Source organism: Cervus canadensis, chromosome 29 (assembly GCF_019320065.1).
Source record: "Cervus canadensis isolate Bull #8, Minnesota chromosome 29, ASM1932006v1, whole genome shotgun sequence".
Lineage (NCBI taxonomy): Eukaryota > Metazoa > Chordata > Mammalia > Artiodactyla > Cervidae > Cervus > Cervus canadensis.
In genome coordinates, this window is record NC_057414.1 from 3,860,517 (window position 1) to 3,883,285 (window position 22,769).

Sequence of the window (22,769 nt, forward strand, 5' to 3'; positions counted from 1 at the left end):
CTTGTCTCAGGCCTGTCTTTCATACCTGTTTTCCCATTGTCTTTGCTTCGCTGCTTAATCATCTCTCAACTCCAACTCCCTCTTCCTTCCTGACAGTTTGATTTTACAAACTTCCTCTCCTATCCTGCCTTAATAGCTTCTGGCTTCAGAGGCATGATTTACGCTTCCTCAAAGGGTAAGGTTTTATTCTCTGAATTATTGTTTCTTTTGCAGTTCCAGCGTGGTAAATCCAGTGTCCACCATGATTGATGCATCCCAGGAAAACACAAGAAAGTCATCTATATCTCCAGCCAAGGTAGATTGAAACTTGGACTTTGAAAAGCTCATTTGGGGCCAGAATGCCATTCTCTTATTTTATCAAAGTACCATGAAAAAGAGGAATTTGTAGTACCTTTTTCCCATCAAATATAGATAATTTTTACTATTTAATATAGGAAATCACTCTTTTGGTGGACCTAGACTTTTTACCCTAAAGAATAAAAAATCTGACACTATTGGGGGCTGCTTCATATGCTTTTAAGCATATGGCATGTGGCTTGTTAGTTCCATGACAGTCCTTATTCCTATTCATGGCTTCCTGAATCCCTGTCAGAAGTCTGCCTGTGGGAGAGGATTTTTGATATATGAAACTACAGATACCAAATATTGATTTTCAGTCTTATGTTCATAAATAAAAATACTTGGAGTGGGGATAACTTAGTTCAGGATTAACATATACACACTACTATATATAAAATAGATAACCTATAGCACAAGGAACTATACTCAATATTTTATAATAACCTATAAGGGAAAATAATCTGAAAAATATATATGTAACTGAATCACTTTGCTGCACACTTGAAACTAACACAAAATTGTAAACCAAGCATACTTCAGTTGAAAAACAGAACTCTGCTTATTGATATGCTTTCTGACATTAGAATTAATGATCATATTAGTGACTATGAAGCACTTCAAGATACCTTTTAGATCCTTATAGGAAAGGTCAGTTGCAATTATATTTAGTACGACTTTAACCCATCACGGTGAGTTTCTCGTATGCTAGAAAGAGCGCTGGTGTGAATCTGCCCTAGTTAGAGCCTCAGGTTTACCCTGACCTGCGACCACCTCTTTGATGTGTTCAGGCCCAGGTTTTCTTGCCTCTGTAAAAATCTCACCTCTGTGAGATTAGATTTGAATGCCTGGTCTGGTTTAACTTTGTAAGACTCCAGAATTGAGTACATTTTACACAGTTTTGTTCTGATTTTTTTTTTTTTGGCATGGCATATATGTGGTGATTCTTTCCTGACCGGATTAACTAGGACCATCATTTTTCAAACATGCCAGATAGTTTACTGGTTAAAACTATTAACTATTGCATATAATAAGCATTTGCTGACACTGAGTTGCTGTTATGACATATAAAATGAATTTAATAAACAATATTTTTCCCCAGCAAAGGAAGAATCCATTTAATAGCTCCATGTTGCCAGAAGATCACTTATCTCAACAAACCAAAAATGAGCAGTCAAAAAATGGAAATACTGGTTTCTTTCAGACTTCAAAAGAGGGTAAATATTATTTTTATTGAGCTAGATATTTTTATCTTTGTTATCTGTGGACTAAGGGAAATTCTCAGAGTTCCTTTAACTAAAATAGCTTTCAAGGGAAAGTGAAAAATTGTGATGGTTTTCTAATTTTTCTACTATACCCACCATTTTCCTGCCCGAGGAAAGGAAGCAGAAATTTTAGAAACCGGAAGTTCATGCATTCCAGGCTCAGAGGTGACACTTGTGTGACCTCCATTCCTTGGGATCCCCCTCATCGACCTGGGAAATTCTTTGACCAGAGGCCTTCAGTCATTCCTTGAACACTATTTATTGGATGTCTACTGTGCAGACACAGTTCTCTGTTTAAAATTAAGAGTTTGCCTCAAGACCACTTGACAATGTTACAATCCTCTAATCTGTAATTATCAGCTCAGTCTTCCAGGAGCATTTGATTAGATTTGGTGCTGAACTGATTGAAGTCTGCCTCTTACAGAATTTTACCATTCTTACTTTCTATTAAGAAGAAACATTAGACAATTTAATCTCTTCAAAATCAACTGTTAAGAAGATTCCACAGGCATTAAAGACTGGACAAGGGGTAGAAAATTAATTTGTAATTGTTATTGTTCAGTTGCTAAATAGTGTCCAACTCTGTGACCCCCATGGACTATAGACCACAGAAAATTAACAATTAAACACTAGAATTAGGAGTTTCAATTATACTGTTTTAATATTAGTGTAGTTTATCCTCTCCATTGGATACAGTTTATATAGCATAAAATATTTTATAGAAAAGAAGTCACTGGAACATGTTACCTGTTTTTTTTTTTTAATCTTTTTGTCAAAATTAATTTTTATTTTAGGTGTTGAAATTTTCCTTTTAGAAAACTGAGCTCATTTTTCTGGTTTCCATACATGAATTTTTTCAAGTAACTTTTGTATTTTTTCTTTACTCTCCTCAAGGAGTTTCTGAAATTTCTTTAAAAATTTTTTTTTCTATTGAGTATAAAATACCACGAAGTTTGAATATAAAGCATACCCATCTTAAATTCAGTGAACTTCATGCATGAATTTTTTTAGAGTTTTTAATTAGGTCTGTACTTAACCTTCATGCTTTATTATCTTTCAATATTTTAGCATTTTTTGCTAAATGTAGATTAAGTTTATGATAGGTGTTTTAATGCGTTACTCTCCATTTGGCATATCATCTGATATGTTTTACTTTTCAGGGGAGTTGTCAGAGTCCAAAGAAGAGTCATCTATCCTGGATATTTCAAGCCAAAAGTTAGAGAAACCAAAGCAGACTCTTTCAGGTCCTGAGAATGGGTCCCCAATCAAGGCTCCAGTCCCCAAAGTCAGGAAAATGCTCTACAAGTCCCAGGACTTAAAGCAAGATGACAACCAGCCTTTTCCTAGACAAAGGACAGACTCCCTGAACGCAAGAGGGGCTCCCAGAGGGATCCTGAAACGCAATTCCAGTTCCAGTAGCACAGACTCAGAAACTGTGCGTTTTCATCAGAACTTTGAACCCAAAAGCAAAATTGTGTCCCCGGGCCTAACCATTCATGAGAGAATTTCTGAGAAGGAGCACTCTTTAGAAGACGACTCCCCCTCAAACTCGCTGGAGCCATTAAAGCATGTGAGATTCTCTGCCGTGAAGGATGAACGGCCACAGAGTCCAGGGCTGGTCCACGGCCGGGAAGTGGGAGAATTTAGTGTTTTAGAGTCCAATAGATTGAAGAATGGAATAGAAGATGCAGGGCTCACAGATGAGGTTGGGAATGACCCTCGGCCTTCCCAGTACACAAACGGTTTGCCTTTTCAGTCATCAGCCTCAAGCCTAAATCCATCAAAAAATGAAACAAGTCAGCCAACGACTTCTGGTTCCTTCCCAATTAATGAGCACTCTTCTCCCAAAGAAGTGTTAACTACAAGAGCGCTGTCCACTGAGAATTCACACACCATCAATGAACACAAAACTAGCTCATCAGAATTGTCCAAAAACCCTGCTGGTAAGAGATTCATCACTACCAGGCTATAAAAACTGACCCAGTGGGCTTGGGATGGCCAGGACAGCCAAGCAGCCTGGTAGAAGCCCATTTTGCCTTCTAGGTGTTCCAGCTGAAATTCAGGCAGAAGCCACTGGGGAATGTCTATGCCTCTTCATGGGTTTGCAGGTTGTCCTCAATCACCAATAACTAAAAGAACCAGAATAGCACACTTTCTGGCACATATTACACTTCATCCTAAACAAATTTAGGTGTGTCGATTATTTAGTCAAACAGATTATAGTATTTTTTTTTTTAGTTAAATCATGGTTTGTATACGAGAGTGAAAATTAAACATATGCTAATACCTTTATATCGGAGAAGGCAATGGCACCCCACTCCAGTACTCTTGCCTGGAAAATCCCATGGACGGAGGAGCCTGGTGGGCTGCAGTCCATGGGGTCGCTAAGAGTTGGACACGACTGAGCGACTTCACTTTCACTTTTCACTTTCATGCATTGGAGAAGGAAATGGCAACCCACTCCAGTGTTCTTGCCTGGAGAATCCCAAGGATGGGGGAGCCTGGTGGGCTGCCGGCTATGGGGTCACACAGAGTCTGACACGACTGAAGTGACTTAGCAGCAGCAGCAGCAGCAATACCTTTATGTAGAGTAAATATGTTATTATTCACCTAATGCAAATTTATTGATTCCCATTTAACAAAACTTTGGTTTCTCTTTAATTTCAGGAGAACCTTCACTTTCTTAGCCTCAAAGGGTGGGAAACTAGACTTTAAATTCTTACTAGGAAAAAGCTTCGTATTGATACCATGTCTTGCCCAGGGCCTTCATCGTTTGTTCCTAGACTTTAAATGTTCTGAAGGAACTTTCTCCTTCAGTTGGTGTGAGTTGAGAGGCAATGGAGAGTACTGATTTTTCTTGCTAGCTCATTGATTTAGCCCTCTCTTGAAGATCTTAGAGCACTCAGAGGATGCCTCAAACTGCTTTCTGATACCCACATGATTACTTCATAGTTCTTGTGTTTTAAAACAGAAGCAGTGGGAAAAACAATTTTATGTACTCTCTCTCATCTTCATTAAGTCTTAATCCAACCCTATGATAATTTCTGTAGTCAGAAAAATATATATAGCAGCAGTCAAGTTTCTAAATCATTTTTCTTCTCATCCCCTATTAGTCATTGTTGCGTTGACCCTGAATCACTTTTGCTCAGTCCTACTCTTTCACACTTATTCAGATCAATCCACTTCTTAAAGACAAAGTGTCTCCATTACCCCTCTCCCTGGATATTTTAAATAATTTGAAAAAGGCAGAATATTTTTTTAAAAATTTAAAATTAGCAGGAGCTTCTTCAAAGGTATAAAGGAACTCATTTGAAGGAAACTTCTAAAGTTTAAGTAAACACTAACAAATAATTAGATGATGCTTACTTAAATGTTTGTCTAAAAGATGAAAAAATTCTTTGGTAATATTTTCTTTTGGTATAATCCATAGAAAAAAATCGGTAAACCTTTCCTGTTTTTCAAAGTGCACCTGCTTTCTCATAGACTACCTTTATAATTTTCTGTTAGCTATTTATGCTTTCTGATTTTTAAATCTAACTCACCATGAAATCTGGGAAGAAGGCATCATCAGTAAACCCGTTTTGATTGACAGACAGGCCTTCTAGTCTTGAAGCTTATAAACAAAGTTCTGCCTATTCACTAATGCCCTGTTTTCTCCCTGCTTACCACAAAAATACATACAAGTAAATTATGGAGCATAAAAGGAAAATCAGAACCGAAAAATGGTAAACTCTAATTATGTGAATTATGAGAGTTTAGCTCTGAGCTTTAGGACAATCACTATCACACTCATTTAAAAAAAAAATTTATTGGAGTATAGTTACTTTACAATGTTGTGTGAGAGTCTACCATACAGCATAGTGAATCGGCTGTATATATACATATATCCCCTCCTTTCGGGATCTCCTTCCTATTTAGGTCACCACAGAGCACTGAGTGGAGTTCCCTATGCTATACAGTCCGTCCTCATTAGTTATCTGTTTTCACACGTAGTAGTGTGTATACATCAGTCCCAAGCTCCCACTTCATCCCACCCCTCCTTTCCCCTTGGTGACCATACATTTGGTCTGTACATCTGTGTCTCTATTTCTGCTTTGCAAATATGCATTATTATACCAGAAGAAAACAAAAGAATTCCTCAAAGGAAACAAAAACATTACCTGGCGTCAAATTTTTTAAATAACTGTTCTTGTTTTTAAAATAATACACTTTTATTTGAAAAGTGTAAAAACAGTTGAAAAGAAATATGCACAAAATAAAACAATGATCATCTGTGATATCAACTATTGCTAATGTTTCATTGTAGGGCCTTTCAATAATTTTCAGGAATGGATATCATTTGAATTATGTTTACACTGTCCAGACTTCTTTTTTCACTAACAGTATATAACAAGATTTTTTTTTCCTCATTAGTCTTCCATTAAACAGCCTAACAGAGAACTCTTAAAGATCTCTCAAAGGAGCTTCACCATCACTGACATATTTTTAATAGTGTCATGTGTCATTATGAAAGGGAACTAGTATCCACTGTGTGCCAGTTATTATATAAGCCTTTGTTGTTTTATATTTAGCCAGAGTTGATAAAATTAAAAGAGAAAATTTATTAACTGGCATCTCCTCTGGTGCACTTGAAATGTAGCCAACTTCATAAAAATTCAGCTCACATAATTTTCAAGAACATATATGTAGCTTAGCATTTATAAGGAAGAGCGAGAAATGCTGAAACACCCACATTAACTAAAGGGAAAGAATGCCTGAGTTCCCTCACGTGCCTGTGCCTAAGGCTCAGACAGGTCTCGGCCTGCTTTCTGGATAGCTTAGAAAGAACTTCAAGGCCCTTCTCTAGCCTCCTAGCCATGGGGTAGCAAACATCAGGCAACACGTAGAATTCGCATTTTCTGTCAGTCCTCATTTTACTTTGTCTCACAGAAACTTTCTTCAAAGTTGCAAATTATAGAAGGGAAGTAGGGGATCGCGGAAGAGCCCTTGAGACCATGTCTGAAACTGCGGTATACAAAACCACCACTGAGGTAGCCAGTAGGAAAGATTCCCGGGCCCCATCTTCAGAGATTCTGGCTCAGTGTATCAGGAGTAAGGCCCCAGGATGCAAATATCTTCATTGTGCCATTCTGATGGTTTGGAAGGAACTCCTTGTTTAATCTTCCTTGAACATTGTTTTCCTAACTCCTGAAATCGCGTAAGTCTTTGTTACTCAAAATTATTTTTGTTCTATTCGGTTTTGGTTTTGGCCACATTGCATAGTCTGTGGGATCTTAGTTCTCTGACCAGGGACCAAACCCACATGCCTTGCATTAGAAACTTGGAGTCTTAACCACTGGAATGCCAGGGAAGTCCTGTGTTTCTCAAACTTGAATATAAGCCCTCTCTAGGGTTTATGAGTGGGCCAGTAGATAATCAACAAGAGGTATCTCCCTGGAGTGTCTGTTTTATGCAAAGCTTTGAGAAAAATTTGTGTGTTAAATGTAGCATGGATCAGAATATAAAATCTACTTGAATTTTTAGAATAAAACAGACACTTGTAAGAAACTCCCCTCATAATTTCAGGGGCCTCTATTTACCTTCCTTTACTATTATAGGGCATCTTTGGTAGAATATCTTAATTAGGATGGTTTATATTATAACTCCTGATAAATGCTGATGTAAACAGCTAACGGTGGAGCAAATGTAAATACAAAGTGCCTTTTTAGAAGATAATGTGATTGAATGACAATTCTTTAAGTGTTCTCTTTTCTTATTTAGAAAAGCATTTCTGTATTGCAGATGAACTGTCTCACACTGAGCCCAGCTCACCTCAGGTGCCAGACTGCAGTTCTAGAGACCATCAGCAAGGTAAGCCCCCTCTACACCAGGCCGTAAAAGCTAAGACATCCTCACGTTCTGGTCCATATGCCACTGAGATAAGGAAGACAACTGATGATTCCATATCTAAAGTCCTAGACTGGTTTAACCGAAGCTCTCATTCAGATGACACTGTGGCATCTCTCCAATATCCCCAAGAAGTAGAGCCCAAAGAAAAAACAGACTCCAAGCCACAGATTGCTGTTGCCTTGGTAACAGATGACACCAGTCAAGAAGGAAATGGTTTGAAGGCTCTACTACCCACCAAAGTTGAATTGACACCTGTGGGACCTGATTCAACATTCCAGGTAGAGGAACATATGCTGCCCTCTGGATATTGCCAAGATAACAATGTGCACATCAAACCCAGATCTATTAATTTGTCCCCACAAGGGAAGGAAAGTCCAGGCATGTTGCAACCATTTGAAATCTACAGTCCAAATCAAGAGAGTAAAACTAAAGACTATAGCCATGGTTCAAAAAACACAGGGAAAGCAGTTGGGGTACTTCTTCCAGCCAATAGCTGTTCCTACAGTGTTCACAAAGGATCTCATGCAGAAGACCAAGTTCTATGCAATATTAAGGATGCTGGCAGCTTAGGTGAAGAAGAACCCAAGCTTCATGTTGATGAAAAAAATACAAGAAAGTCAGAAGTAAATTTTGACTCTTCCACCTTTATCCAAGAGCCGAGTTTCAAAGCCCACGTAAAGGCAGAAAGCGAGAGCAAAGGAAGAGATACTTCCATCCTAAAATCTTCTTTAGAACCACAGAATATTGAGTCACCTCCTGGGGCTGCCAACAGTAAATCTCCTTGGAAGAAGCCTGAGGTCCAGTTACCAGAAGCTGGTGAGGTTCCCCAGAACCGAGTACAAAGAGAGAAATACAAAAGAGTGAGTGATAGAATATCCTTTTGGGAAAGTACAAAAGCTGCCATTCATAAAGAACCCACATCTCCATTTAGTCAGGAACGACCTTCTGCTAAAGCATGTCAGCCTGTGATGTCCATGGACAGTTTACCTATGGACCGTGGTAAATGTAATACTCAAGTCACTGCCAAACAAGTAATCCTAGATAACGATGGCCAAGCAGCCCATGTCTCCAGTTTTTATTCCTCAATGAAAGCTAAAGAGACCAGGCCCCAAATATCAGGTCCATCCAAAAATGATCGTTCAGCTGACCAGTCAGGCACAGTGTCTCTCTTTCAGAATAGGACAACTGAGCCTCTAAAAAGATTACCAGTGACAGACAGTCTGCATTCTGAAAAGGACATTACTTTCCCACCATTGCAACATGCTTCAAATGTCAGGAGTGAAATGCATACCTCTTTGGAGAAAGACAGATCTCTGAATCCCAACTTTAAAGTTATGTCCTTACAAGAAAGAATGAATGAACCCAATACAGAACAAGTCTATAATCACTCTCAATTTGAGAATTTGAGAAGGTTTTGGGACTTAGGCACCAATGCAAACCATCAAGATAATATTGAGAAGAATACCACCACAACAAGCCAAAAAAAGTCTGTGCTTTTTAATAGTCAGAAACACAAAGAATTCAGTGACGTGACATCATCAGGAAACAGTACCCATGAGAGAGAGATGATTCTAAGCCAGAAAGAAATTCCGGCAAGAGAGGAAATAGAGAAATTAAATTCAAAGGGCACACTCCAGGTGTTGCCAGATGACACCACATTTCCATGGAGACCACCCAGAAAGTCCACTCATCAGTTGCCAAGATATGAGTCATCAAAGGAAAACTTGGGGAAAAATACTGAATGCTTTGTTACCCCGGTGTTCAAAAAAGAGAACAATAACTCTGACCAAGAGCTTGAAGAGATTCAAGAATCCATAGTGAAAACAGGTGTTTCATCTAAAGACTACAAAGACACGCTTAATGACAGCTTACAGAAGCTGCTTTCTGAAGCCTCATCACCAGTCCTCCAGCCTTCTGGTGGAAAAGTTCATGAAAAACTAGTGTTTGAACCAGATGTTTCTGAAAATAGGACATGGCCTCAGGAGACAGATTTTGCTGATCCTGAGGAAGAAGCCAAAAGGCCTAAAGAGATCAGTAATGAGCATATAGACAAAACAGTAGCTCCTCCAAAGCCCTATTTGAACACTTTGACTGCTAGTCTGGACAAATTCCTGAAGGAAGCAACTGGAAGCCCACCCTCTCCCCCACAAACCAAATGTGGACCCACCACCGCTGGGATCAACTCAGAGTCTGAAGAGAGTAGCGATGATGAAAACAGGATAGAGCAGAGTCAGAACACGTCAGCTGATGAGAGAGAAAAAATGGCTTCCTTTCCAGAGGGGACAGAAATTTGGGGAAACAGCACTCTCTCCCAGGAAGCTCAAAGTGGTGAGTGCCAGCTGAACCCAGAGAACTTGTTCCAGACGGCTGCAGAAGGCTCTCATCCCCTGGATCAACCTTCCTGTCTCCACAGAAAGGGTTCTTCCGGGGATGTGGTCCATTCTCCCCAAGATATGCCTTCTCCCAGGGATGCCCATCCTTCTCCTCAGGATAAGACACTGCTTTCTCAAAGGGAAGTTTCAGAGACTATAGAAAAAGTTATTCTTCCACCCAGACCTGCATTGAATGATGTAAAAGCTATATTACAAAAGCTACTTAGAGAAGCTTGGTTGAGTTATCCAACTGGGCTGGAAGTAGTTTCTGGAGAAGTAAAAACAGAATTTCCTAAAGGTGTACAGGTAGACAGTAGTGCCCCAAATTCTCTGGGAGTTATCCCACCACAGACAACAATGAACAGCATAGCTTCAGACAGAAAGGGTTTTTATTCCTTCATTGTAGTTTCTGATGAAACTCATAAAATGGGATCTTATTTAGCTGCCCAGATGTCTCCATCAGACCAAACCCTTAGCTCATCTTCTTCTACTGTTGCTCAGTATGGCAAAGAGTTACCTCAGGAAGTGACAGAAATTGTGAGGGAAATGATTATTCAGCCTAAATCAGAGCTCCTTGAATTCAGTGTTGCCTTAGAAGAACTACTGAAGGAAACAACTGAAACCCCTAGCACAAAATATGCCAGTGATACAAGGGGTCTTTATCCATCAGAGTTAGTAGGTGTTACTGAGGTGCCCAGGCAAGCTGCTTCTGAATTCCATCATAAGGAAGTAAAAGAGACAGTAGAAAAGTCTGAGGCGCCATCAACTACTGAGAGTGCTCTTGATATTGGTTTGGAGAGACTCCTTAAAGAAACATCTAACAGTCCTTCATATCAGCCCCAAGTGTCAGTGAAGGAAGAAAGTCCTGAGAAGGAACCGTTAGAGTCAAAGCAGGCCCCCTTTTTACTGGTCAGCCTCAGAGGCCTTGGAAATCAAACGTTAAGAGTAATGTTTTCAAATCTCAAGTCAACCTACGTGATAGAGTGTTGGGAAGAGACAAGGCTGTGACTGGCTTATCAGATCTCTGTGGTTCTGAAAGTGGGGTTGAGATCCCTGGAACCTCACAACTTTCCGTGGATCGCGAAGTAGGGACCACTGGAACTATAAACCCCCCAGAGGAGAGGGATAGTGAAAGTGGGACTGCAGTGGTTCAAAGAAAGGGCTTTTCAGGAGCCTGGTTTCAAAGAGGCTCCTGAAGCAATTAATGTGCCCAGAAATAGGCAACCCATTCCTCTCCTGAGAAACAAAGAAAACTGCAAAAACAAGTCAAGTTGAATTGATTCTGGCATCACTGTTTAAGAGACTACAGAAAAAGGAAGAAAAAGATTTATCTGACTCTGATTTTTCAGATAGAAACATTTGTTCTAATGCAGAAAGCTGGAGAAACACCTCCAGTGAGCATTTTGAAGTTTTTCACCGATTGGTTAATGAGTTGATTTATGTAATGCTGACATAAAGGATGATATAGTTTTTAAAACTGGGATTAATTTGATAATCCCAAGTGGTGCTAAGTTTGTCTTTGTACTTCAGTTCTCCCTAGATTTTCTTAATAAAAAGCTACATCTCCTCTTATATTCTTTAATCAAATGAGTTGCATAGAGATAGCGTTACCCATCAGACAGTGTTTCAGAATCTGATTTTATTCTCCCTGATCAACGATAGAATTTTCAGATTCCAAAGATGTGTTTTAAAGAACTTTTGGGGTTTAGAGAGTACCTCTGAGACATCCAAGCAAGCTTTCCTCTTGGAAAGAATTAGAATTTCCTAATTGGCAGTCCACGCAGCAGGCTCCAGTAAGATTTGTAGCAAGAAAGTGCCGCAAGTGGGCATAGATTGCCCTCTTAGGAGCAACGTGTTTCCACAGTGATAGCTGAGTACCAGGAACAAGGTGCAGGGCTGGAACTTGCTCTCAGATACCTTGAACTGCTGTGGGGTTTGTTTTTTAATTTTCTCTTTTTTTGCTGTTCTCTCCCTCCCATTTCCGATTACCTGCAGAATTCTCCCTTCTAGGCTGTGACTCAGTGTGATGACCTCACCTGACCACACCTAAGGGCCTGGCCTGGCCTGTTGCATTTCTTTGGCTCCAGCCTTCGCTGAGTGGAGATCTTCATCAATTACCATATTCATCTAAGTGGACTTGGGATACTGGTTTCAGCCAGGCTCTCAAAGAAAGGGCTTGTCTCAGTTTGCCCTTTGGAGCAACCTGACTATTTTAGGAGAGAAAGCCAGGAACAAATAGGGATTAGAAGTTACCTGGTTAGAGTGATGAAATAATAAAGGATGCTCCCCGGCTGGAACATTTTAACCAAAGTTGCACAACAATTAGTGTTGATCACCTTCCTCAGTAGAAAATTAATAGAATGTGTCATTTCCTAGCTCCCTTCGGTCTCAGTAAGAACAAATGAGCTTCACTGAGTGGCTCATTTGTGAGGTTTGGGTTCCTTTACAAGTAGCCATAGGGTCTCTTATTGAAAACTGACCAGAGAATCCACCTATAATCCTAGTTAATGAAGCTGAATCCTCTTTAATATTTGTTTTTTTTTCCATTTATTTTTATTAGTTGGAGGCTAATTACTTTACAATATTGTAGTGGTTTTTGTCATACATTGACATGAATCAGCCATGGATTTACATGTATTCCCATCCTGATCCCCCCTCCCACCTCCCTCTCCACCCGATTCCTCTGGGTCTTCCCAGTGCACCAGGCCCAAGCACTTGTCTCATGCATCCAGCCTGGGCTGGTGATCTGTTTCACCCTAGATAATATACATGTTTTGATGCTGTTCTCTCGAAACCTCTTTAATATTTGTAACTGGTGGGAAAAGGAAAGTGAAATACCAGTCTCTGCAAGAGTATAAGTCAGCATTTTAAACTTACTGAAGTAGATTTAACTAAGCTACCCCATGAGTTACTAGGGTAAATGGGCCTATATGAGGTGAAGGGCTTGTACATTTACACTTAATTTTGAAGACTGTTCCTGAATGTGTATAACTGTGTTTAAGTATACCAGCATAACTGATTGAACAGCAAAAAAACCTATCTAGAAAAGAAATAATCAATATAAATGATTACCCAGACAGAGCCCAGAGATTTTTAAATTACAAGCCAAGTAGGAGGTATAAAATGGTGCACGGTGTGTGTGTGTGTTCAGTCATGTCTGACTCTTTTGCGACCCCATGGACTGTAGCCTACCAGGCTCCTCCGTCCATGAGATTTTCCAGGCAAGACTGCTGGAGTGGGTTGCCATTTCCTCCTACAGGGAATCTTTCCCAACCTAGGGATTGAACCCGTGTATCTTGCATCTCTGGTATTGACAGGCAGATTCCTTACCACTAAGCCACCTGGGAGGCGTAGTTTTCTAACTTCTAACCTAAATAATTACTTTTTAAGTAAATGAGTTGGGTGGAGTGAGAGTAGGGAGGAACCTGACAACAAGGCCACCCCAATTTTGATGAGCAGCCGAATATGTTGGACTTGTGGCTGAGCTCTTAACCAGCCAATACCACAGTATGTTCCTTTAATAAAGGGAGGAGGGAATGCTGAGAGATTATGTACATGATTCATGCACTGAAGCATATTAAAGTCACCGAGAAGGTCCATAGTAAGAAAACTTTAAAATTTGAACACTGAACATCCCGAATCTAATTCATCTTAGAATCCATTTACTGGAGAATGCTTATTAACATTGGGCAGAACTGGGATGCACTTCAGGAAAGTGTTGTCTAGAGTTGTTCCCAAGTGGATTGACTCATTAATGGAATCATTCATGGATTTAGCAAACAATGTCGAAGTGCCTCTTGCCTGCCACTGTTGTAGGCGCTAAGAATATAACAGTGATGAGTGACAGTACTCAGACCAAGGCTTATCCATGTTGGAGTTTTCACTGTCAAAATGGAAAAATTAAAGACAGTCTAGAGAAAAATATTTATAACATTAGATGCATTTAAAGAGCAGTGCTTATTCTCCAGTTATGCCCTTTTTCTTTTTTCCTTGTGGTCGTAAAATACCTTTCATTTTTTATAAAATGAAGACATTAGTAGTTAATAGAGACCAACCTCCCCCACTTTAAAATGCTTTCTATTTTAAAATAAAAAGTTGACCACTTCAGGTCATTACCCAACATTTTGATGGAAAGCTTACTAGCTCATGAAACCAGAGAGTCTATATTTGTTGATCTGGAGAATTCACCCATCTGTGTACCCAATTATATACAGATGTTAAAACATCTGAATCCTGCCTTCTATGGTTTTCAGCTAATTATTTTAATGCTTCTAAAACCATTTTGTGGCTGTCTTCAAAAGCTAGAAATGAAGGGGAAAATTCAAATTTTAGAACAGAACAAATCATGTGCCTAAAATAGAGGTGTAGAAGACTAAGACAGCACGTTGCTGTTAATGTGGTCATTATGTTAATTTCTTCTCTGTATCATTTATGCTTACCAATGTTTCTTGACCAGGGAAGTCATTTAAAGAAGTCATTTCTTTAAATGACTTCCCTGATGGCTCAGTGGTAAAGAATCTGCCTGCCAGTCCAGGAGACACTGGAGGTGAGGGTTTGATCCTTGGGTCAGGGAAATCTCTGAAGGAGGAAATGGCAACCCACTCCAGTATTCTTGCCTGGAAAATCCTGTGGACAGAGGAGCCTGATGGGCTACAGTCCGTGGGGCAGCAAAGAGTTGGATACAACTAAGCACGCACACACATGCACTAATATTCTTTAGTGAAGAAATTTTATTTTCTTCTGTGGACTGCCTCATAAAATGGATAAAAGTATGGAGGCTTATGGCATAATACCTCCTTTCCACCTGCCATTTCAGTGTCCATTGATTTATTAAGAGTTTGATTATTTTCTTTTTCTGTTTGTATTGTGCAGTATTCATCGGTTTTGTCTTGTAACAGGTTCAGAAGAAGAACCCAGTCCTGTTTTGAAAATTTTGGAAAGGAGTGCTGCTAGGAAAATGCCTTCCAAAAGTCTGGAAGATATTTCATCAGATTCATCAAGTGAGAATGAAGTGTGCCCCACTGTCCATGCCCTGATCTAAGCTTAAAAATGCTCATGTGCTCTTCTGTGGCCTCGCTGCATGCTGTTGTGCCCTGAACCCCTAAAGGAGGGGTTAACAGATGAGAACAGCTTTTCCCAATCGAGCTAAACAGGCTCAGCCAAAAGTGGTTGGAACTTCGCTTTTAAAATAACACATGAGGTTTGGTTACAAGTACACTAGGTTTTCTTGAAGAATCCCAGTTTGAATATTTATTCAAGTACACTGAGTTTTAAAAGACTGTGGTACCTCGTGGTTCTAGTGGTAATAGCTGACATTGATTGAGCACTGCGTGCCAAGACGTGGCTAAGCATTTTATGTGCATGATCTCATGTAACTGGCATAGGCAACCACATGGGGGGTGGGGGTGGGGGGAAACAAATTGTTATCCCCATTTTACAGATGAGGAAAGTAGAGTTCAGAGATGTAAAGTAATTTGCTTCATACCATGCAGCAGAGCTAGGACTCAAAATCAATAGGCTGTTATCAAGAGCATTTATAAGGTGATTGTATTACATATAACTGCTGCTTGTCTGATAAATTTTTGCATGATATGGAGATGAATTCATCCCTGGCTTCAGGGACTTTGCTTTCTCTTTTATCCCTTATTTCCACCCATTTCTTTTGGATAGTGAAACTATAAGCTCAAAGACTGCCTGACATCCAACACTCCAGGCACATTCTTCCCCACTGCTTTAATTGGTGAAGGATTTCTAGAGTAGTAACATAAAGCATAACGTATATAGGGACTTGTGAGCCAGACAGATTTAGAGACTGTGACTTCTAGGGGTTTTGTTCTTATTCTTTCTAAGCTAAGATGTACCCCTGGGATTACAGATGGTCATGAGGAAATTTATCAAGTGCAAGTTAACCACTGCCAAACTCATATGATTAAAAATTGATCACTTTCATGTTTGGAATATTTCTATGCATCTGCAGTTGATGCTGAAAAGTTTCCGATTTTAAAAAGGAAAAGGAAAAAGAACAAGCTATGCCACTAAACACTTCTTAAAATTCAGAGATTTTCAGGGCTGTGAAGGCAGTATTCCCAATTTGGAATGCAGCCCTCACCCTACCAAAGATCTTGGAATCTCAGGGTTAGAAGGGACCTTGAAGGTCACCCATTCCAAACTCCCCTTCCAATGCAGGAATTCCATCTAAAGCCTCAACAGGTGGCCAAGCCCCCACATCCGCCTGAATGCTTCCAGAGAAGGCTAGTCCAGTCCTTTGTTGTTCAGCCCTAATTGTTCTTTCTGATGTTAGTGATGGACCCGAAGGGGGGAAAAAAAAAACTTCAGCAACAATTGTCCAATTTGGCAAACCTCTAGCCTGAGAAGCATGGGGCTATTGCCATGGTGCAGCTTTAAAGTACTCAGGAATGTGTAGGGTTAAAAAAAAAAAAAACACCATCAGCTGACGGGTATTCCTGCACGCTCCCTTCCAAATACCGATACCCACTCTCACACTAGCCTGCCAAGATTCCACTTAGCAGCTGGTCCCCACTTACATCTCTTCAGTTGACTTCCCAAGCAAGGCTCCCGGAGGCATGCACAAATGATGATGCACGCCCAGAAATATTTGTTAATGACCGTGGGTTTGGGAAGGTGTTAGTCATGGCTAGCATCTTACCCTTTCCAGAAGAATAGAGAGGCTGTTGCAGCCCCGTGCTTTCTCCTGCTGCCGGCCGACTGCTTGCTCTGAGCTAACCCTCTAACCCTTGGGAGTCCGTGTGCAGCAGTGCGCTGATGGAAGCTGCATCGGGGCTGAAATGGGAGCTCCCGCTATGGCACCGGCTCCAGTAGCTAATCTAAAGAGAAAGTATTTGGGGGAAGACATCTTGGTTGCACCCCTCACACGGCATCTTGACTAATTGCTTCCAACTCCAGGGGCTTCCAGGGACAATCTCATTGTTCTTGCTCGCCAAGGGTCAGTCGTGTTAACCATTTGTTAATTTCTCCTGCACAGATCAAGCCAAAGTAGATAATCTGCCAGAAGAATTAGTACGTAGTGCTGAAGATGGTAAATATCTTTATGTATTTGCATGTCTGTCTGTGTGTTAAGTTCTGGGGTGGTTTGGGCGGTCACCCGGACACAGCTATTAGGATAAATAGAAGAACGTCACTTGTCACTATGTGATGAATGGTGCCTAAGTTGTTATAAAATGGTTCTGACTTGGTGCATTTAATACTGTTCGTATTCTTAAGGTTTCTGCTGGCAATACTGGTGTGAAGATCTCATCAGAGACCCTTGGGAAGCAAGGGTTTCTAAAAATAGGAAATCGTATTTCTATGAGCATGAGCAGATTTTTGCTACTCTGACTTGCAGAACTCCTTGTGGAGGCAGGGAGAGTGGCATGGGTTCCTGGGTTAAGTTATTCCTGTATTTGATTTTCAAGTCAGCATATAGATCTCTCTAGATTTAACTGGTAAAGATTTAAGATCGAAGGAAAGGGTCCCAGAACAAGACTGGGTATCTTGCCTCTGCTTACCTCAATAACCAAGTATAGACCAAGGGTGAAATTGACTAATTCTGAATACTAAGGAGCCAGAAGGTCTTGCAGCTTGTCTGTGGATCAGGCATTATACTTGGTTCAGTTATAAAATGAATAGGGTAACCGTGGGGGCAAGGATAGAAGTGAGTCTGATTTTTTTATGGTTCAGCATTTATGCAAATATGTAATTTATACTTGTATGCTAGAATTTTGTTTTCTAAGTTGCTTTCACTATAATAATAAAAATGTATGTTAGCTGAGCTTTCTCATATAAAATGAAGCAACAGAGCTCCTCAAAGGTCATTCCTTACTTTTATGTAATGGTTTTGTCTTTTATGTTGATAACCATTTCATTGAAGTAGGTGGGGCAGCGATTTTTATCTTCATTTTACAGATAAGAAAAGCTCAGAGAAAGGAGGTGATCTGTCTGAGCATTTGTAGCTAGTCAGTCAGTGAGAGGGTGAGGATGGGAACCTCAGCTTCACTCCTAGCCCAGTGCTCCTTCTCTTTTCCATGCCATGGCTTAATGAGTAAGAGGAAAGACACTGAACATCTATGCTGGATGTTGGATTTTTAGTTGAACAGGGGACCTCAAAGAGGCTGAGGAAGAATTGCATTGGGGAATGGATGGAAGCAGGCTGAAAACCTGTCGGATGTATTCTGCAGTCTTAGTTGTGAAACTGACATTTGAGCTTTACTTTCTTGTCTCTTTAATCTTTCTGTTAAAATGGTATTTATTCTCAATGTTGCTCTTCTGAGTAGATCAAAAAGCAGATCAGGAACCAGACACAAATGAATGCATTCCAGGAAGTGAGTAGCAGGATCTTTCTCACAAATGACTAAATGTTGCCACTCTACATGGTGTTAAATGTACTGAAATAACTAACCCCATTAATAATGCAGCATTTATTATTGTACTAAACTCTTACAGCTTACAAAACTATTTCATTCTGACAAGGGTTTTATTTATTAAAAGTATGTTACTACTCTGTGTTAATTCATGATTCTACTGAGGGATAGTTATATATTTTTAAAATTATATATATATATATATATGTATGTGTTATATATACACACATTATTGCTGAATACTATTATGCTTTTGCCAGTCTCCCTGCTCTTTGAGTCTTTACGTAAAATGATATCACTTGGCAGTATTGTCTGGAGTACTGGATCTCCTATGGCCTCTACAAAACACTATAGACATGAAACAATTTATAATGTATTTGGACCTAGGAAAGGACTGTACTTTGACAATTAGGATGTGGTATGGCTGTGTATGCCTCTCTACGTTATCTATAGAAGCAAATTTTTTAATGCCCAGGGTTTAAGCTCAGAGGTTCAAAACGAAAATAGTGTAGTTCAATATATAAGGCAAGTGAACCTCTGAATCTTACGTAGTAAATGTACGTGGCAATATGGATGGATCTAGAGGGCTTTATGCTAACTGAAGTAAGTCAGAGATCATACATATGTGATCTCACATACATGTGGAATCTTACAAAACAAAAACAACGTGCAGACTCAAAGATATGGAGAACAAATGGTGTTTGTTGAGAGTCATGATGGATGAAAATGTGCAGGGGATCAAGACAAAAAACAAATCATGGGAATGTAATATACAATGTAAGGAATATGGTCAATAATATTGTAATAATATTGGGGACAAATAGTTACTAGACTTATGGTAATCATTTCATAACGTATGCAAATATCCAATTACTAGGTAGTACACCTGAAACTAATATAATACTGTATGTCAGCTATGTTTCAATTTTAAAAAAGAAAAACGTATGCACAATTGTGGTAGCTCATGTGCATCAACTAATTAGTATCCACCACCAGGAAAAGATAATGGTTATTCACTGTTTTCTGTTCACTCTTAAGACTGTTGTTCTTAACTGTGACTATCGTCTTGAGTACAAATAGTGAATTAAAAAGGGATTTGTGGGGACTAGCAAAGAATGCAGATATGCTTGTGTGTCTTCTTGGCATCCCTTTCCAGAAGTGGTTTCAAAATCCTAGGCACTGGAGGGATGAAGATACACATACCGGTCCATAGGATTTTTAATAACAGTTTCCCAACAGTCATTGGATGTGCTAATGGTTCTTAAAGAGAAGCGCAGCCAAAGGAAGGAGCCATTAGATAGAGGAAAAGTGCTGATGCTTGAAAACAGTGCCTTCTCATCTGAAATCTGAAACTCCGATCATGAGGTTCTCCTGCCAGAGATGAAGGCGCTGAGCCTTGGCACATGACCTGACAAATTCTTAAGAACTACCTAGGAAATAAGGCCATCCAGGCTTCAGCCATTGGAGTGAGTTCTATGGCTGCTGCAGAGGAAACAAGACTTCTCTCTCTCAGGGGTGTTGGGTAAAGAGGCTTTTCCAGCTGCTCTTGAACTGGCAACTGGATACTTAAGTTTAGACATCTTAGTTTATTTTTCTATGTTTTATTCAACATTTAGCCTGAGGAGTGGAAACAAACCATAGACACAGATGATGTATGCCTATATATCTGTGTCTTCATTTGTGACCTCCTAATTAGCTTAGCTTTTGGTCAAGGCAAAGAGGCTAATCAGTGCTAAATTTTGGATAAATTAATTTCTCTTTTTTTGTGGTATTTTCCAAGATGACTTTTATTGCCTGGGCTGGGGTTATTCCTTTTCTTTAGTGAAAAGTGTGTTCTTGCCATAAAACAAAATGAAATGCATGGTCAAAACACAAATAGCTAAAGCCCAGTAAACATATTACTAAACTGACTACATTTGAGTAGTAAATATATACTTTGAAAATAATACGGAGCAATGTTATAATAAAGTTTTGCATACTCATTGGGCTATCCTTTGCCCTTGTAGGACCTGATCTTATACTAATTCAGTATAAGTCACTCAAATACACACCATGGGAAGTAATTAAAGCAGGTTATCATCTTGTGAGACACCATAAATATATTTTGATGCATTTGTGAGCCTAAAACTAGGTGAGAGCTATTATGTGATAAGCAAATATTTAATAGTTCAAGTTTCCATTTTCCTTCATTAGATTTCTTTTAACTAGCAATGAATGTAGCTAATATTTAGGGCTAAGCTTGAGCCTTTTGAGTTATATGTAGACATATAATTTGATTTTTATTTGTTTTCCTAGTATCTCTTCAATGAGAAGGTCATGTCAGTATATTTATGTCACATGGGAAAGATAAAGATTTCCTATCAGTTGTTTACTTGTTTAGCAAAGACTTATATAGAGCCTAATATGTGCCAAGCACTGTTCTGAGTGCCTTGAAAAATATTAAGCCATTCAATACGAAAGCTCTGATTCACCATAAGAAAAGCTTAGACATTGTCATTCTTAGACTAAGAAGAAGAAAAGTTTTCTAGCTAGGGTTAAACGTATTAGGAAGAGAATTCATCATCTTGTTGTGACTTCCACATATATACTTACTGTATCAAAAAGAAACTGTGTGCTACATTTTCATATTAAATTCTTAGAGTATCTTAACCTGAGTCATTCATACTTGGCCTTTGGATATCGCTGTTGAAAGTTATCTGAATTGACAAGATAGCTAAATAATTTCTATTTTCAGATAATAATTAATTTTGAAACTGTGGTTTTTTTATGATTCTGAGGGAGAAATACTCTTACAGTAATCCCAACAATCACTAAGGAATCCAACCTCCTTTTAGACATCAATAGCCAGGACACTTTTATGATTGAGTTGTGTACAAAGATCCTTGCTATTCAATGAAATAGTTTTTCAGCCTGCAGCATGTTAAAAATATATATCTCAAGGAGATGAACCAATAAAGTACAGATCTTGTGGTTCAAAGATCTACTGTGAAAAAATATAAATTAAAATCAATTCATGTTAGTAGTATGTTTCAATATAATTCAAATCCAGTTCTCCAGTCCAATAAAACCTAGTGATTTTTAAGTTCTGTTTTCCGTTTGGTTCAACTCCTTGTTAGTTCTCTCTGTATAATTCGTGAAAAGTGCATGTTGCTTACCTTGTGGTCCTATGCATGTGAACTACTGTGCCTTTAACCATTTTACAAAAACGTCTCTGTTCATAGATGGAAAAAAGTGTGTTTTCAACTTATGCCTTAAGTTTGTCTGACAATTGTGAGGATAACTTTGAATGGAAATGCTGTTTAGTTCCCACAGTGTCTTCACAGCCTGATAATCAGTTTTCCCACCCTGACAAACTCAGAAGGATGAGCAAGTCTGTTCCAGCATTTCTCCAAGATGAGGCAAGTTTGTCTTTTGTACCTTCCGAAAAATGGAACCAAATAAGTGGATTTGCTATGCCAAGGTTGGTGTGTTTGCATTAAGCCACAGCAGAGACCCTAAGAGGCAGCAGAGGTGACCTTTGCCTCTCATATCAATAGACGTACTGTTTTTGGTCCTGGAACAAAGCAAGGCATATCTCACTTGACTCATATGGTAACTTTTTGATGGTGAAGCCAGATTGCATACAGGGAATGTGACTTTTGTTTCAAAATAAGAAATCCAGGCCGAAAAATGTTGGCATGAACTTCTCTGCAGTTTAGAGTATGGTTCATTTGTGAAAGCTTAGTCTAGAAACTTAGTCTAGTTTGAAAGCATATGTTAAAATTAGAAAGTATCAATGACATGGGAAACTTTAAGGGTATCAACAGGGTGTAAGCACTTTATATACATTATCTCATTTAATCCTCCAGTAACCCTGGGAGGTGGGCACCATCACTATCCCCGGATATTACAGATGAGGAAACTGAGATTAGGAGAGATCAGGCAACCTCACTCAGCTAGAAAGGGGCTGAACCCAGGACTGGAGTCCAGCTCTACCTTCATGCTATTAACTACTACACCTTCTGTTTCAAATAAGAACATGACTATTATCTGTTATTCATTTAATACATAGTAGGTACCAGGCACTCTGATATCTTTAACTCTTACTAACAAAATGTGGTAGGTACAATTTTTTTCCATTTTATACAAGAAGAAAGAGCCTCACAGAGCCTTTCCCCAAATTCAACAGCTACTGAAGAAGTAGATCTAGGATTTTAACTCAGGTTCTTTGACTTAACTAAGATTCCATGTTTTGCAATCAGGTAATTAGGAGTCTGAGGTTTGATGTTAGACACTCCCACCCCTAGTTATGCTGCTGATTTGCTGTGTGGATATGGACAATTTCCTTAACTTCCCTGAGTGCTTTCCTAGTACCTAACTCATTAGATTGTAAGGAGTCAGTGAGATAATGCAGGGAAAACACAGCTCAGTGCTGACACGTAGTACCTTAGTGCTTGCTGTTGCTGTTTGCAGTTTTGGTCTGATTTTTCATGATGAAATAAAAGCTTCATCCTTTCTCTTAGTAGATGGGATGTAAAGAAAGCTCTGAA

General features: G+C 39.3%; 1 protein-coding gene across 9 annotated transcripts in view; it reads left to right on the forward strand.

Annotated features, from left to right (window-relative positions):
* The window catches only part of SYTL2 (synaptotagmin like 2), a 118,726-nt gene that overhangs the window by 80,859 nt on the left and 15,098 nt on the right, over positions 1-22,769 (forward strand). For 3 of the 9 annotated variants that reach the window (XM_043451469.1, XM_043451472.1, XM_043451470.1), the window contains exons 5-12: positions 214-295; positions 1,439-1,553; positions 2,762-3,544; positions 7,383-7,451; positions 14,761-14,862; positions 16,866-16,919; positions 18,154-18,201; positions 21,544-21,638. In XM_043451469.1, coding sequence (XP_043307404.1) covers positions 214-295; positions 1,439-1,553; positions 2,762-3,544; positions 7,383-7,451; positions 14,761-14,862; positions 16,866-16,919; positions 18,154-18,201; positions 21,544-21,638 — 1,348 coding nt within the window. The other 6 variants (XM_043451471.1, XM_043451473.1, XM_043451464.1 and 3 more) reach the window with 6 other exon arrangements.